Source organism: Tinamus guttatus, unplaced genomic scaffold (assembly GCF_059628265.1).
Source record: "Tinamus guttatus ecotype Peru unplaced genomic scaffold, ASM5962826v1 Tinamus_guttatus_pri_ptg000240l, whole genome shotgun sequence".
In the NCBI taxonomy this organism is placed as follows: Eukaryota; Metazoa; Chordata; class Aves; order Tinamiformes; family Tinamidae; genus Tinamus; species Tinamus guttatus.
This window is the reverse complement of record NW_028288774.1, coordinates 9462475-9480256: the sequence shown is the minus strand read 5'-3', so window position 1 is coordinate 9480256 and position 17782 is coordinate 9462475. Positions and strand designations below refer to the sequence as shown.

The 17782-nt window shown below is 35.9% G+C and overlaps 1 protein-coding gene across 1 annotated transcript in view; it reads left to right on the top strand.

The window, feature by feature from the left end:
• Positions 1-8596: 8596 nt before the first annotated feature.
• Positions 8597-17782, top strand: part of MUC6 (mucin 6, oligomeric mucus/gel-forming) — a 44746-nt gene continuing 35560 nt past the window's right edge. Inside the window, exon 1 of the mRNA XM_088525686.1 lies at positions 8597-8640. Within this exon, the coding sequence (XP_088381812.1) occupies positions 8597-8640 (44 nt within the window). The remainder of the gene's footprint in view (positions 8641-17782) is intronic.

Genomic DNA, 17782 nt, shown 5'->3' with positions numbered 1-17782 from the left:
GTTCACAAATTTCTGCATGGGACTGCAAAGAATAGATGGAAGGTAGCCATGCCCATGAAGACACCGATATAGTTCATACTTCAGTCTGGGCAACATCATATAACTTTACTTTCAGCTTCTATCACTAACCTCTAGAAGTTTCTCAGATTTACTTCCAGCCACAAATCAGGTAGCAAGCAAAAATGCACAATGATATTAGACTTTATCTAATATCAATGGAGATATGGCAACTGCAAATGCCAAAGGTTACCCATTATTAAAAATAACAAAAGAGTTATTCCAATGGCAAAACAGGTTGCCTGGCATTGCTTGACATTATGAGCAGTAATTCACTGCTCTACTGGGGGTAATTATGGGAATCAGATAAAATGATCCTTTCTACACTTTCCTGCCTTCTTTTACTATTTCCAAATTGCTATCATGCAGAAAATAAAACACTGATGTGAATTACTGATCCTGTAAGACAATAAAACACTAAAAATAGCAGAATATTGTTATTTTTGTTATTTTAAAATATTACTTACTATTAAAATCCTGTTCAGAATGTAGTATCACAACAGTTTCAGGATATCAGATAATGGCACAGTTGTTACTAGCTGACAGGAATCGATATTCTACATTTTTCAGGCACTGTACACTGTCTTTTGCTTGTTTTTGTCTTTTTTAATTTCAAGCAAAAATGCTGAACATTCTTCTTGATTCAAATAAAGCTTACCCGATTTAGTAAATGCATGAGATAAACGTTGAAAATAGAGTTAATGCACATTTGCAATCTGTTACTGCCATTTGCAGTCTAGGTGCACCAGCAGCTGGACTGCTCACTTGCCAATGTTTTGAAAGTTTCTCATTATAGACTCCTTCCCCTGCATTTCCAACTCTGATAAATTAGCAGGATATTTGTTAATCTGCTATACAGTGCGACAGCGAACAGGCTACTCTGAGTTTCCAAAGAAGACTCCTACATGGAGAATGCTTACTCAGTCTCTACACACACCACAAGTTTATCCACAGAACCTTAGACACTATGAAAAATTATACTTTTGCATGTATTTCTTGTTTTTCCTCTATTTTAAGCTATTGTTGCAGGCTGGACAGCTATGCCATTCAGCAAGAAAATGAAGAAACTTACCACACTGGACTCAGAAGATTACAGGTTTTGTTTGTTTGTTTGTTTGTTTGTTTTTAAATCTGTAAAAGCAATGGAAATAAACACATGGTTTAATGGTTAAAACTGTCTTGAGCATTAGCTTCATATACCTAGTCATTTTTAGCTCCTGAAATGACAAGAAAAAATGACTCACACAAGAGACTACTGCCATATTCTTTTTAAAACCGAAATCACAATTGCCAGCTGATATTCTTAATGCATATTGTCTTGCAACAAAATCTTACTTTTGCAAGCAACTACAAAACCGCAAAAACCCAGATATTAAAAACTAGAGAAGTTTCCTGCATGCTTATGGGCGTACTATCAAGTTACAGACCAACAAGACCTTATTACTCAGTCCTACATATTTCTCTGAGACATACTTCATTCTACATAAATAAAATTACACCACTTTTTATCTTTGAGTTTTAGCCAAGAATCTAAAGCTATGATGGCTTTACAGCCAATCTGGGGAGGAAGTTGAGAAGATAAATTCATCTGGGTGTTCTTTTCAATGTGCAAATTGGCTTTGATGAATACTACAGTGGCTTAAAACTAGATATTAGTTGAGTTCTTATAAAAACTGCCTTGCTGTTCTGTAACAGGAGCTTTCCATGCCCTGACAAAAAAAAAAAAAAAAAAAAGGCACAGAACTTAGATCATGAATATAACTGGCTCAAGTAACATCATTCTGTCTGCACTTCAAAAGTTATTTCTTCTATCTGACTAATGAAGATGGTATATTAGAAGTAAGCATTACCTTCTTAACTATGAAGGCACTCTCTGACCCCGTATTAAATGAAATGACATCAGAAATCTAGAATTAATCAGAAACATCCTTCCCACAAAATGATGCTTCCTCAGAAACAGAAATTGCATAAGAATTTCCAGAATACAGCTGCCATTGTACTTTAATGACTGTGATTTCCTATCCCATTCAGAATGAGATTAATAGTCATTTCCCAAAAAGCATGCCATTCTGACTCACTAGTGGATAGAAAATAATTGAAAAGTTGCCTTCCTTTCCTTTGGGCTCACAGATCCATTCTAGATATTAGCAGTGAAATAAGCACCCCTTTACCATTTTTGTTTTTAACATTTCTAGATATCAAAGTACAGAATTCTATCTTCACAGTTTGTAGGCCTTCCTGTTTTTTTATATGCTTTCTAGTTCCAGTATTTAGTCCCAGCTTTTAGTTGGGAAGGATAGAAGAACAAGAGTTACTTAATAAAAGTGCAGCAAGTGTTCAGTTATTCAGAATTGTGTTATTCAGAATTTAGAACTGTTCTAGGTGCCACTTTTATTCGCCCTCAGTGCTAGACCTGAAGGTTTTCTAATACATGTTGGTCCTTGAAAATTTGGGAACAAAGATGTGGACAGAGAAAGACAATAAAACGGTGTTTATACGGCCTGGTAATGAAAAAAGAAAAAAAGAAAAAAAAAGAAAAGAGAGGGGAGAGGGAAAATGCAGCAGCCCTGCCTGAGACAAACAAAAAGTTATAAAGGTTATAAAAGGTTCAAAGGTTATAAAATGCCATCTGTCCATATCAGCTGCGAAGTGCTCATAATTGTCCGCACACATTATTATTTTGTTTTTTTGCAAGGTGGGAAGACTTTTCATGATTATTTAAGCTACAAATTATTTTACTATTCTTCAGTGAAGTTCTTTAAAGCATATCATTAAACATTCTAAAAATAAAAGTAGTTGCATGGAAGTAGAAAAAAAAAGGTTAAGCAAGATCATTTACTCTAATGAAACTTTTGACAAATGCCTACATTCGTCACCTTCTTCACCACCAGCACTTGCCTCATCTTTCACTATAAACTTAGTTCCTTGATTTCAGCAATAGGTCCTCACCCTAGACAATACTTTAAATTGTTGAGTTTATGACAGCAAATTATGTGTGTAAAGAGCTAGATTTTGCCTTCAGTTTACCAAAAAAACCAAAAACAGAAAAAAAAATCTGTAAAGCAAAACCAGACTGCTTTGAAAGCAATTTTCTGCTGGAAAGGAGTGAATGGTCTAGATTTCATTCATTTTTTGTGGAAAGGCTTTATGGTGCTGTTTTTGTTTTCAAGGAAAAACTTACATTTTTCTTTCAAGGATGTGTATCAGCATTCCAATGAAAATCTGTAGGAAGTGGAGATTAAAGCCTGAACTTAGATGAAAGAAGGTCTTGTTTAAGGGGCTTAACTTCGCTTTTAAAAATATAAAGTAAAGAAACAGGGAAATATTAAGACAGCATTTATCACAGTTATAACACTAGATCACACTGGAGATCTAAAAAACACAAGTTAACTTCCACTAAAATTGCACTTTTCTTTAAAATTACTAAAGCCAAATGGAAAAAAATATTTCTTTTTCCAACTATGTTTCCTTTTATGACCTAATTAAGAATGGGTAATTTAAAAGTAAATAAGGTAAACTGATTGCAGACAAATTCAATGACTTAATTATAAGATTTCTACAAATAGCTTCCTTGCTCATGTAGAAGCAGGAGTTGAATCCTTCTAGACTATCACTGGGCATACTGGTTCATCAACTGCCAATAACACACACTAACCTACTGGTCACAGTTGAATCAAGAACGTATCATTCATGTTTGTGCAGTTGTTACATGAGCAAATACAACATATCCATTGAATAAATATGTATTTTCAAGTAGATACATGCAGCTGTACTACACCTGCGCAAATTCAGGGAATGACTTCTATGAAGTAATAGAGCTTGTCTAATACATGTCAACATTATAGTTAAGGTTCTATTTTTGCTTGTAATTTGCAGAGCCTAAAGTGAAAACTTGCTTTTTTATTATTAATTAATCTGTGGATAGATTGAAGTTTTTGTTTTTTTTTTTTCCTTTCAAACACAGAAATGGCCAATCACTTTGCACAATCACATATAAAATATGGGTAGTGCTGTAACTGTGCTGTCAAAGGTGATAGCCATTCTGTACTCAGCAATATTTCAAACACCATCGAAATGCAACCATACAAATGTCACTTCTGCCTACAGAACTGTATAAATGAAGCAATATTAATCAATTAAGGGACAGTGGAGTGCATGCAGAAGCAGCCAAGTCTCCCTAAGGATTACAATAGGGAGTTCTGGGTGGGCAATCAAGTTTGAACTGTAGACCTGCCAAGGCACACGGATTCTCTGTACAATAAAACGGATTTCCGGTCCCACACAGAGGGAAACTGGGAAACTTTTGCCTATAGTGAGACAAGAGAAATTTTACTATTATGCTGGCTGCAAAAAACCATTTATGACATCGTTTTGACCTCTGATGACAGGAATACATGATTAGGTAAGGGGTAGGTCACCTACATATTTCCATTCCAAATTTCTTAAGATCGCATTTTCACTTGCATTACCATAACACAGAATGACATAACCTCCCTGAGCTGCATGCTAAGGTAACATCCTGTCCAAAACTTTCAAGCTGAAATGAAGACCCCCAAAACAGATAAGTTAATCACTACTACGTGAATCTGAGGAGGATCACTATATGCCATTGTAATTACCTATTTATATTGTATACATTAGACCAGAAGAGTGAAAATGTGTCCTGCCACTGTAAACTGCATGTACTGGTACTGCTCCAAGAATCCCCTGCTCCCCACCCCAAAATTACCTCCATATCAGGGGTTTACTTTCACAGAGGGGAAGTAGTCTTACATACCCTTCAGAGGTAAAGCTGTAACAGAGCCAGTACATACCAAATTAGTTTCTTTCCATTGTAACCTTCACATATTGAACAGATTCATAAATTGTATGAATTGTACAGACTCATAAATTGTATGAATTACTGTACTCCAGTAATTTCAAACTTTTGTTTTATAACGATCCATGAGAATCACTATAAAAGGTTACCATTTCATAAGTATCATTCAAAATTACTGCCCTTTTATCTTTAAAGAGGCTAAATCTCTAGAAGTTCAACCTTTTGAAAAAGTTCAACTGCAAAGCCATTTCAACATGCGAAGGTGCGACATCTGTTTTCTCACAGCACAAAGCAGCTCAGTGGTTCAAAGTGCTTTGAACACACCATTCAAATCCAGGGATTGTCAGGAGCAGCAGAGACAATGCAAAAACTACACAGAGTATGTGACAGCATGGAAGAGGGGCACTGGAAGACGGCTGCCAGAGTCAGCATTTACTCTTGGCATTGGTAAGGCAGTCAGCCATCCAGGGTAACAGATTTCCAAGGGCAATAAAACAACCACAGGCCCATTTTATACTGCTGCAGAGGAAATAGTCAGTTTGGGGGGTGTACAAGGGGGTTTAGCAGTTGCTGTGGTACCCTCTCAGAAGCAGGTCTTGTTATAAACAACTGTCAGCACAACGAGCAGGAAAAAACACATTCAGTTCCAGTGCTACCATCTCCTCTACTAGTACTCTCATCTTTGGAGCAGCAGAGTTGTTTTTCCTGCCTGGCTGTATACTGTTACTCAGGCTGTTTTGGAAGTGTAGGAAAATAGGGCAGGTGGTAGTTGGAGTTAATAATGAAGATAGAAAATAGACATGATTGAACTCCTTCCTTTTACACTGAAGTAAAAGCTATTTTCCTTGCTGTGCACCCTGGGGGAAGGGAGAGAAAGCAAGTCTGGCAAAATCCTCTAAAGTCACAACATTTTAGCTCTTGCAGCACTGTTTTCCCAACCACCAGCCTCCCAAAGACTGCATTTTTTTCTGGCTGGCATTTGGGCAGAACACTCAGGCTGTAGGAGGTAGCAGAGTGTCTAATTTGTTTGTAAGGTTCAGGAGCAAGAGATGCCTGGCATAGAAAAGGCATGAGAGCCAAGAAAGTATTGTCAGGATCTTGGCCAGAAATCACATCTTGAGACAGTAGAAAGGAAAGATTGTTATAATAAACAGCAATTAGTTTCAACTATTTTAACAACTAGCTAGTTACTACAAATGATACTCTTCAAGGAATCGTGTTTGTTATAGTTACCAAAATACAGAGACAATTGACTGGAGATAAGCAAACAGATGAGAATTATTTAAAATAAGTACTGAAATGTTTTGAATGTTGGAGATGCTCTTATTTTAAACAATATTCAAGAAATCAAGTTCTAATTACTTCAGTAAGCCATGCAAAGCTTTTTTTTCTTTTCTTTTTTTTTTTTGTTGGGGGGAGGCAGGAGGGTAGGAGAAGGAGGGAAGAAGAAGTCTTCTTCAGAGCACTTGCTTCAGCTCACTGATGTCAGTCCAATAATAACTCAATTATATAAAGAAAATCTTACTGATGTGCTACAGAAGAAAACAAAGTTTCCATATTCATAAACCTCACATTAGTTGCTTATAACAAATAAGTAATAATAAAGAAATTTTGTAGCTGCCTAATTAACAACTGGTGATTACTACTATTGGAGATAATATACTTTTAAAGGAACTAGAGAAATTGCTTGGATCCTAAGACACCAAATGAACTGACAAGTCCTATATACAAGTGATAAAAATCAAACTTATTTTCATCAGTTTTAATCTCAGATAGGCATCAGTTTAATTTGAAAGCTCTAAATTCAGCAACTGCCTCAAAGGAATACTGCCCTAAGACATCCATTTTCTCCAATCTGTTCTGCTCCAAAAGATATAATTTCCTCTAACAACATCTACAGAAACATCCATAAAATTATTTTTTAGAGACTATGGATACAAAATGAGATTAACTCAGCTGTAAGATTAACAGTATTAAAAAACCTGTATCAGAATAGTAACACAGCTCTCACAATCCAGTTTTAACATCATCGCTGACTGTAAACACTAAATAGTGACTCACTGAGGGCCAGCTATATGTAAACATACAGTATCTATTGATTAAGAAAGTCCTGGAAAATCAGCTAAGAGTAAACATTTTAAATTATATTCGATTTTTTGATACAAAGGTGATGCTGAAGATTGTTCATATACTCAGAAGCCTGGATTTCAGAGACAGCACAAACAACTGTTAACATCCTACTATTTTAAACAATATTTACAGGCAGCAAAAATGAAAAAAATAATTGACTGGATGTTCTACACAATGAAATAAGTTTTACATTATATGTTAGCTTTTCTAGCTTTTGTATTATTCAGCTTTCTACCCCAAAAAGCTCAACTGAACATAACTTCTTAGTATGCTTGATTTTATTTATATCAGAAATATGTTTCTCTTTGGCATCTTACTAGTAGGTGAATTCAAAGAAAAGCACCAAAGAATTTAAGAAAAAATGGAATAATCAAATCAGACTAGATTAATCCTGTAACTGAATTACAGGTTAAACAAGTTAAATTCAGGTTCTATGAAAATGACCTCTGTATGCAAGGGTTTTTTTGGGGGGAGGGGGGGACACCTCCATATTCCCATTACTCATGACAGATTTTAAAATCCCACGGCAATATTAGATGTTAAAAAATAATGAGGTGCTACCTTCGAAGCTAGAAGAAACAGCAGCATGGCAGGAAGCAGCAACACAGTCAACATGGCACGAGAGCAGAGACCAGACATCACACAAGCTTCATCCTGCTGCCACAACAGACAAAATCACCACTCTCTGCTTTTATGCTCCAGGCAATCTCACCAGTGTGCCAGCCAGGGCACTCGCAACTCCTGCTGAAGACAACTGGGACTGCTCAGAGCGAGTGTCCCCTGAGGGAGCTCGGGTCAACAGCATTAGCTACCATTGGGTTGCTCCTGGAGGCACCCGGAGGGGCATCTGAGACTGCTGGACAGAAGCAGCCGTGGAGACACCTCAGGGTACATTGTCCTCCACTGGCTGATGGGGCAGAACCCGACCTGCCCTCCAGTAGTCAGGACCTTCCCGTAGCTACTACTGAACAAGACTCATGTTGAGGCAGCTCCCTAGCTTCTGAGAAATGTAAAACCTCTTGCTATACAGGACGGAGAACAGCTTTTAAAAATATCTTAGGACGTTTCCTCATGAAATGCACCATCCTGGCTCTATTTGCACAAGAGCTGACATACCAGAGAACACAGTCTAATGAACCCCATCAACCTGTGCCCCCACAAACATATATATATACACACTTTTTTTTTTTTTTTTTTTCTCACCAACTACACAAGACAACACATTTTACCTGCTTTTTCACAAATTATCACATGTTTTATAGTAGATCACCTAAAAGAGGGACATCCTGGTCAGAAAACAACAAACAAGACCTCTCCACTACAGCAGCCATCCGCTCTGCTAAGTGGATCCTGTGACAAGTGCAGGGCTTTTCCTTGAGAGCAACTAAGCATGTGCAGAGCCTGGGGAAGGTTCCAGAAGAGGCCGGGGGGAGGAGTAATGATGTGAGGGAGGCAGGTGTTAGACAGCCTGTGGCATGGCTCACAGGGCAGGGGCAGTGGCTGGGGTGGGAGCAGACATCATATGTAGCCGTAGTCCTCAGAGGTAACAGTGCTGGGAAGCTACAGGGCGAAGGGAAAGGCGCAGAGGCCATGGCAGAGGCCATGGCAGGAGGGTACAGGAAAAGAAGCATGCGGTGAGGGAAAAGGCCATACTGTGGTGAGGCAGCAGGTGGAGAGGTGTGTTTTCCATCCTTCACCCCATTATCTTCCTTCTTTTATTTATCTTTTATCAGACTCATTCTGATAAATGATAAACTCATTTCTGTTTAAATTGCTAGTTGTTATAGTCTTTCAGGAAAACTCAGTTTTAATGGGGAGGGCTCTATCAGACACTACTGTGGTCCAACCTTGCTCAGTGCGGTGCAGTGTTGACAGCTCAAACACAGCTACTTTTGATTAAATCCTCGTACTCAAGAGGTGATAGCATACCTGTTAGCAGATACACCAAATATGAATTGCAAACTGTGGCTGAAGGATGGAGAATGTTACAGCAGATACTTGTGAAAATGTTAAAATATCCCTTAAGTCATGTCAAGTGAGACTGCAGTACAATCAGGGTGGGGTTGGAGAGAGTGTTTTTTTTCCCCTAAAAAAGAAAAAAATGCCTAAAAGGAGCCTATGAATAGTCTCAAATCAACAGAGATCTTAATCATGGAGTTTGGATCATTTTTCAGAGAACTATTAAGAATCCTGTGCCTCATATATGTATAATACTGTAAATAATACTGTAATGTATCACTTTCTGTGTTTCCAGTAGTTCTGAATTGCCAGATATCCCTTTTGGTAAACACTATTAATTTGCCATAATTTTGATGTGCTGCTCGTGACATAGCTAAGGTGGTTGGCTAAGCTCTTCCAGGACAGACTGCAGTAAAGGGACATTTTTGTTTGGTTAAAGGTTAAAATGGATTGACTTCCCTGGACAGTTTGAATCCCCTCACATCTGCACAAGACTGTTTCAGTGGAGTAATTCTCAAGATAAGTCCATCTGAATATGCAACAGCAGCCAGCAGAGCACTTTCTAGAGTTGTAAGTAAGTATGTAATTGGTGTTTAGTATGGGGACACACCTGGAAGTATTCACTAGTCTTGGGAGGGGGAAGCTCTTCAACTTCCTCAGGCATAGAGTATTTGTTTATTACACTAGTAAATGCTTTTCTGTCAGCTACTTATTTTTGTTCATTTAGCATAGTGTTCTTAAGTAGCATGCATTCCGTAGGCAAGTCTGAGAAAAACTCCAATATCGGATGTCAAAATCACTCAGATCATCACTAAAGGCCTTGGTTTGCAGAAGTGGACATAGAGTACAAAAGAGGTTACATAAAGTAACATAGAGTAACGTCTTGCTACTTTAAAAGCTTTTGCCTGTTTTTCACATTGACATCTGCAGAACTGCATCATCAAAAAGGCAGTGGAAAAGTTGAGCAATTTCTGTGATATGTGGTAAGCATATCTGAGCAATTGTTAAAACAGTTCAAGCTTTGGGTTTTGACACCAGGGCATTTTGACATCAGGCAATTGAGTTTATATGATATAATCCTGGTGAATGAAGTTGCACTTTTTTTAAAAAAAAATTGTCTTTACATTCAGTACTTTTCAGGTTTGCAGTCCCTTTGAAGTACATGAGAGTTTTAATTTTGTGTAGTTAAAAATATATAAACACAAGAGCAGTTCACCTTGCCAGATAACTTGAAATTGCCTCTAGGATATCATATGTCTCAGATTCTGAACAAGCAAGCACTTTGTTGGTACTTTATTGAGAAAGTAAGATAAATATATGCAGTTCAGCAGCCACAGGCTCTGGAACAACTGTGACGTTAACTCAGATAGAATTATAGATGTCATACCAGTATTACATCAGTGAAACAAAGCCTCTCCCTGAATTTTTATCATTTGCCTTGGACTACTTCACCACTTTGGTCATAGCTTTTCTGTTCTATATAGCGTTGTCAATACATCTGATAGCAGTACAGTTCTGGAACAGTACAGTACTGGATGGAAAAGGCCAAAAGAACAGTATGTGATGTGTGTATGTACATATATATAGATACATACAGTAGGTTTTCAGAGGTGGAAAATAAGTCTTGTTCTAAGTTTAATCTAGTTTATTTGAAAAAAAAAATCTTAGGCAGATAAAACATTAGATGTGTTTACCACCAAATGACCTGATTTCTTGAAAGGTACCAGTATATGACACCTCCGATCAATAGTTGGCAAGCATTTTATTTGTAGTGGATTGTAGATATGTTACACAGGAATGTTTCTGTTACTGTACCCTCTTTACTCATTTTTATACTGATACAATGAGAAATTAGACATTTCAGGTGAGTAAAATTCAAGTAGTAGAAAATGGACCTGAAAGGAAAATCTAGAATAAAAAAAAGTGTTGAATGACTCATTCAGAGTACCTACTACTCTTGAAGTAATTACTTTAGCATGGCATAGGAGAGTAGTCCTACTCACAAATGTAATTATGTCCGAAGATTCAATTAAGTTCTGTGAAATATGTTTCTTTGTAACTGCCCATTACCTTTGCATATGAAACACCCATAATCTGACCCAAGGGGAATAAATCCAATTTTGAGGAATTAAAAATGCAACTACATGGCACAAAACAGCAATTCAGTACTATATGAACTCAGACTGTACAGTACTGTACTGTACAGTACTATATTGTGTTCATTTAAAAATAAATAAAAATAGGAAAAAAATAGGAAAATCAAGCCAAATTGATATTTAGTTTTAGCTTTCCAACTGATTTCCCATATTTTGTCTTGTCTTCTTTAGAAAGCTCAGAATATTAAAAGTGCACATGCATTTGATTATGCAAAACTTTCATTATGCTAGACTATATCCTTATTTTCCCATAGGAAAAAAAAAAAGAACATTCTTACAATAATTGTAGCTATGTGGCTGAAAACTGCATATAGGTAGACTATATTTCATTACACACAGAAGCAAAGAGCTTTCAAAGAGCATCGTTAAAGGTGAAAAATGAGAAAAAAAAAACATTTTTGTGAGAAAAACAGTGTTAACATCATTATGATATTCAGTATGAAAATAAACACAAAATATCTGCCAGTCTCTCTGTGCAGTGAGGTCCTAGCACATCTAAAAGATCAGTTCCCAGAAAGACACGTGATAAAGACTTAGCCTGCTATCTGTACAAAGGGGTAGAGCAACTGTAAAAAATAAGGATGCAAGTTGCGGGTATTCTGTAATTGCAGCATGTATTTATACTAGTCGGAGCTGGAAATATGTAAAAGTGTTTCAAGTCATTCATTCTTGTGGCAAGAGCTCACAATTTTACATACCCAGTACTTGCTCAGCCAAGGAATACTTTGCATACTTTGTTCTCTAAACTGTGTTCATGGAAACTACTATCGTTAAACCCTTCACAGTTTTTACAGTACTTTATTATTATTATTATTAGATTTGGAAAGAAGTTTCCAAACTTCAGCACAAGAAATAACACCTATTTTTCAAATCTGTTCTACAACCATTCAGAAGTCAAAGTGCTTTGACAAAGTGCATATCTCTTTTCTTCTTCCAAGTCAACCTCAAAGCATGAAAAAGAATCAACATGTAGCAACTAAAGGGTAAATGACAGTGAACGTTTGAAAGTATTTTTGTAGAATGTATGCTGTATTAGCATCAATAGGAGACTATCTGTTATAAAATGCACACTCATTAAAGGGCAATGTAAACATGTAATTGCCACTGACTTCCTGGAGCCAGCTCTTAATATTTGTGTAAATACAGGTTTTATTTTCCTTCCTTACCAATAGAGGTCAAAGCTTGTAATTAATGGCCTCCTGGTTCAAACACTGTATTTGCTTTTCATTCCTTATCTTATAAGAAAATATAATTATCAAATTAATAGAATCATGATGCAACAGGTGGCAAATATTTTTTTTTCATTTTTTTTCTAAGCCCAGCTTGAACATTAATTAAAAACTGGAGTTTTATCTCACTGCATGGCAACTATGAGGCTGGCAATTATAAGAACTCAGACTGCCTGTTTTTCTGTGACTTAACTGATTTCTAATTAAGCTAGAAACATTCCAGCCACATCTGCTTTCACATATGTTTGTTTCAGATACATTGTTCATATATCTGTTCCATGTATGTCCCCCTCACCAATGGGACCTTGATATTTTTCTTTCCATTTTTTTGCTCTATTTGCTGTATAAAGTCAAAATGTATTTTGTTCAATAGAACTGCTGATTCAAGGTAATTGATGAGTTTCTCATAAAATGGAACACAAATTACTTGTTAAAGCTTAAAAGCTGAAAAAAATCATCCACTTCACTTTCCAAATTTTGCTCTCAAGTATATGTTCCCAACACTAATAGAGCTTAGAGGGAAAAAATGGCCTATCAGGAATTACAAAAATAATTAAAATAAATATTTATGTGGTGAAAGGAGCACACCTGGTTTCAGTTCTGTTCAGCATGAAGACTCATCTGTCTTTAGATTTTGATGTAAGATGAATAGTCAAGAAACAGCAAAAAGGGAATAGCTTTATTTGCAGTACTGGAGGCAAATTAAAATTAAATTATAGAACCAGTTTGTTCTCCAATGATTAGCTGATCATTAGAAGATAAATTTGGCTTTAAGAGATACTGCACAGGTACTGCTCATGATGATAGTGTTTGAGAGATGAAAAATAAATCATACACAAGTGGTAAGAGACAAAAGAAAAGTATGAAACCAGGAAAACTTCCCTCCATGGTTTCTCTTTTCACAGCTTTATCAGTCAGTCTGTGCTCTCTGTCAGCACTATAACTAAATTGACCAGAATTCAGTGTTACAGAATAAAATGCAATCCAAACTCAGAGATCAAAATCCAAAGCAAATGAGTCCAGAATCAATGCCACAGAACTCAAAAGATGAACACACTGTGAGAAGGAGAAAAGAGCGAGTTTGTCTTCTCCTTTTTTCTGTTTAGAGAAAGGAGAGCATGTCATTAAAGAGCTTAAGACCTATCTGTCATAATGCAGGCCTTTTTTTTTTTTTTAACTTCACACATTTTGCTACAAAAAGATTCTAAATGTTTTGTCTAAGCTCCTGTCTTCAGGCCAGCAGATATGCTTGACAGCACTGTGGGAGTGGCAGGCTCTTGTGCTGGCAGGATACAAAGAGTGCAAGACAGCAACCAAGGTCCCCACAGCCATAGTATCTGAGATATTCATCATGGTGAGTGCCAAAGGCACAAAGCCAACACCCGGAGGTCTCAGGCCATTGTCTCAAGAAATTACAAATTGATGAAGTCGTTACCACTTACAGGCATGTATATTTTGAAATGATTTTCTATTTCTTTTCTTAAGTATACAAGACTTAACTTCATAGTTATTTAAGCCATGGAAGTACTGCTGGCAACAGTGAAAGCGAGCTGTGTGTTAATTTTATACAACTGTATACTTCCTATTTTATATTCAAATTTAGTCTATACACACTGTAATACAAGAAATCTTTCACAAACTGGTAACCACTGTTAAATACACTGCAAAAGAAGTATCATTTATATTGATACTGAAGAGATGTGAGAAGAAAAGCACACAGGAATGAGGGAACATAATGAGACTGGAACATAAAGCAGGTATTAGGGGGTTCTTGAAGGCAGGACATAGGCTGAGGAAAAAGGATAGTAGCACAGTTGGTTACATTTATCTGTGATTTTTTTTCTCAGTCCAAAATTTCATCTTTATCAAAACTGGAATATTCTACAAGTATATATCTATTTTAATGTCATTCTCTTTGGAAAGCGTGTTGGCAGTCAGGACAACCAGATGGCTATCCTGTCTGCTTGCCTGGTTGGCTGCCAGCCACTCTGACAACTAAGCAGGAGCCTCCAATGTGTGCAATAAGCTTAGCCTATAGCAATAACAGTATATGTGATCCTTTACTCCCTAACTAAATTACATGGAAGAAAATAATAAGAAACAACCAGACAAAATGAGAACTCTTTTTCTTGTGTTTAGCATAGTGTTGCCAGATATGTTGAACTTTTAGGTTATTTTGAGGTAATAGAATGCCAATGAAATAACCATGTGTAAGGCAAAACATGTAATATCCCATTGAATTCAGACTTGGCTGACTCAGCTATTCATTGCGTTTGTCTTTTCCTTCCTCTCATATTTTTACTGTACTGGATAGTCTGGTCTTTTCTCAAAGAATTTTATCTGAAGTACTTAATACTTACCTTTTTTTTTTTCTTCATTTCTTCCCTTAAACTGTTTCTGTGAGGACAGAAGAACAGAAAAGAATAACTTATGGACATGAAATGCACAGTATGCATTACAGACTAGGAATATTTCCTTTTAACTCTTTTCCATTGTAGCAGAAAAGATGAAAATATTCCCCTTTTCTACAATAACACACAGAAATAGATTATCTTTTTTCGGTTGTGCCTATACAGAACAAAATGCTTTTTCATTACTTCTTTAAAGCTTTTTTTTAGTCTGGAGTTAAAATCTGTTTATGTTAATAATGCACAAATGTGTGCATGGGAGATGCAGTCAGCATGTGTTTGGTTGACTCTAGGAATTTTGTGTTTCTGCCTTAAAAAGCAGAGGTAGTAGCGAACAGTTAATATTTTGAGTGCAGTGGACATGTTTCTGTTCTTGTCATACGCGAAGTTATTTAAAGGAAGTTATATATTTCTGAGGAGTTTCCCCATTTGTGACAATTGCACAGAGTTTAATTTGCCATAGCACGAACTTTTTAAGATATAAGAATAGGTTAGGTATGGGAGGACAGATTTTATTACACATACCTGTTGTAAAATTCTAACATTCTAACTTCGGGAGCTATTTTGAATGGAATTTTGGATGTGAGGGAATCTGAAATACATTTCATGTGGCAATCCTATCTTCCAGTTTCGTTTTCCAGAGATTTCAAACTTCCTCTCAAATCTCTGTCCACACCAGATATAGTCAAATATTCATAAAATTTAATGTATACTAACAGAAAAGAAATAGTATTACCTTGAAACAGTCTCTACAGAGAAACAAACAAATAACAACAACAAAAAAATCAATTAAATCTACAAGGGCATAGGAATGTTAGGACTGTTATTCTCCACAGCATAATAGTTGCTACAAATCACTGCTAAATAATGATATTTTGACAAACCTTCCTACTGAAATTTCACAGCCCATTTGACTGCAAAGAAGATGGAATTGTCCTTCATGGCAGATACATTAACCATAAAGAATAATGATAATTCCAGTGGTATTCAAGAGCCTATCACATCAAAATTTCATTTTACCTTATTTTGATGTAACATTCCTGAGATGAAGCATTATTTTTATGAGCATAAATATTGTTATCATCAATATTATAAAACTTTTGCTTGAAGACCAGTAATCTAAAATGATCTAGAAGTTAAAATATATATTGTCGTATGTTAATATATTTTATCATGATTCAAAATTTGGATAATGTGGGAAAGCAAATAGTGCTCAAAAAAATGTCTGAAGAAACGCACAAGCTACAGAAGCTGGAAATAGCTGAAACATCTACAAGGCCTACAATTAATGTGCTATATATTGGTTTGACTCTGTAGAGAGATATGTAGCTGTATATTCAAACATATTTAGATCTACTAAATAATACACAAAGAAAAAAACTATTACTGAAAATAATTGATTTGTTAGGGAATTTTTTAAAGGCATCGGTATAGTCTTAAAGTAGATACACTTGGAATCTCCTGTGTAAATTGTACTGTGTAAAGTGTCTTGTTACTTAGTTAAACTCTTATAACTCTCTCAGTGTGCATAATTTCCAGTTTTACATAAATTACTTTGCCATTTCAAAATCTTCAAGGAGTATTCATAATGCTGGAATGTGAAGTATAGCTAAATACTGAACTATTTTTACTTAACACTATATGCAGCCTTTATATTGTTATATAATAATCTTCAGTAGCTTGTACAACACTTATTTCTGACAGTTACAATATCAGCACGTTTTATATAATAGTGACATGGAAAAGATGTCATTCTCCTACAAAACCAGGCAAAACTGAATAAATGCCCACAGAATGGTGTTTTTTTATATCTACAGCTAGACATAATTTTCCATAAATCTCTTTTACATAAGGTATTTATCCTTTTACTAAGAGCCTATTCACTTCTCACCATCTTCCAAAAGATGCTTTATTTTTGATCCATAAACCTAACTTGTCTGATTAAATGTAGTTCCAGATGCTCCTTATGGTTCATTTATTTACATAATCATTGAATATCCTCATAAAATACTAACTTGCTTACTGAATCATAAGCATTTAGACTGACTCAAGTGAAACTGCTTCCTGGATGGCTGAGGGGAAAACTTTATCCTGATGTCTCTAATAAAATGAGTGGCAGCTAAGAACATTGCTGCAAATGCTGGGAATGGAAAATAAGAATACTGTGTAAGAAATATTTGTAGCAACTTTTACCAATATCTGGACTTGATGAGTTCTTCCCAGGGCTCATGTAAAAAAAGACATAAAAGATTTTGGTAAATATAAAGACTACAGAGAAAAGTTTAAGGATGTGGTAATGGAAGAATGAAATAACCTGTTAGGTAGTACATAATGGTTTGGATGCCTTCTCGCTCATTTTCAGTGATCTTAGGTCCATATGGTGTCAATCTGGTAAATTCGACAGCACAAAGTTTGCTCTTAAATGCCTGGCTCTAGACATGAGCAGCTCATTGATATCATTTCTTCTTATATAGTATTGTTTAACAGAAAGATTATATAATAATTTAAATACCTATTTGACAGAAACAATGAAACCTGATTTGGATAGTGAGAGTTTCTGATCTCTATAGAGCTGTTATTTCCTAAAAGGGAAGAAATGGAATTCTTCTCTCAGTTCCATTAATAAGAACATATAGCTGATTTGCCAGAAATTAGTGTAATATCTACAGCAGTGAAATATGATTAGGTATAGATTTATTATAGTATTGATCTAACTACTCACTCTTTTAAGATCAAGCTCTTCTGAAGTCTCTTTATTTTTGCTGTTTCATCAAGGTTTTCAGAAGTGACTAGTGATAACTGGTATTTATGATGACACCTTTAGGGAAAGGCGCTCAAAGTGCCGAGTAGTCATCATGTCCTTTTTTAAGTATAGAAGCACCAGCATTGCAGATAGAGTTATTACTTGAAATTCAAATGTAAGATTTGAATATTGGAATCAAATGGAAATCCTCTCATTGCTATGTTTGCATTTTAAAAGTTAATTATTTTTACTGTAGTGAGGTGCAATCTCTGGAAAGGATC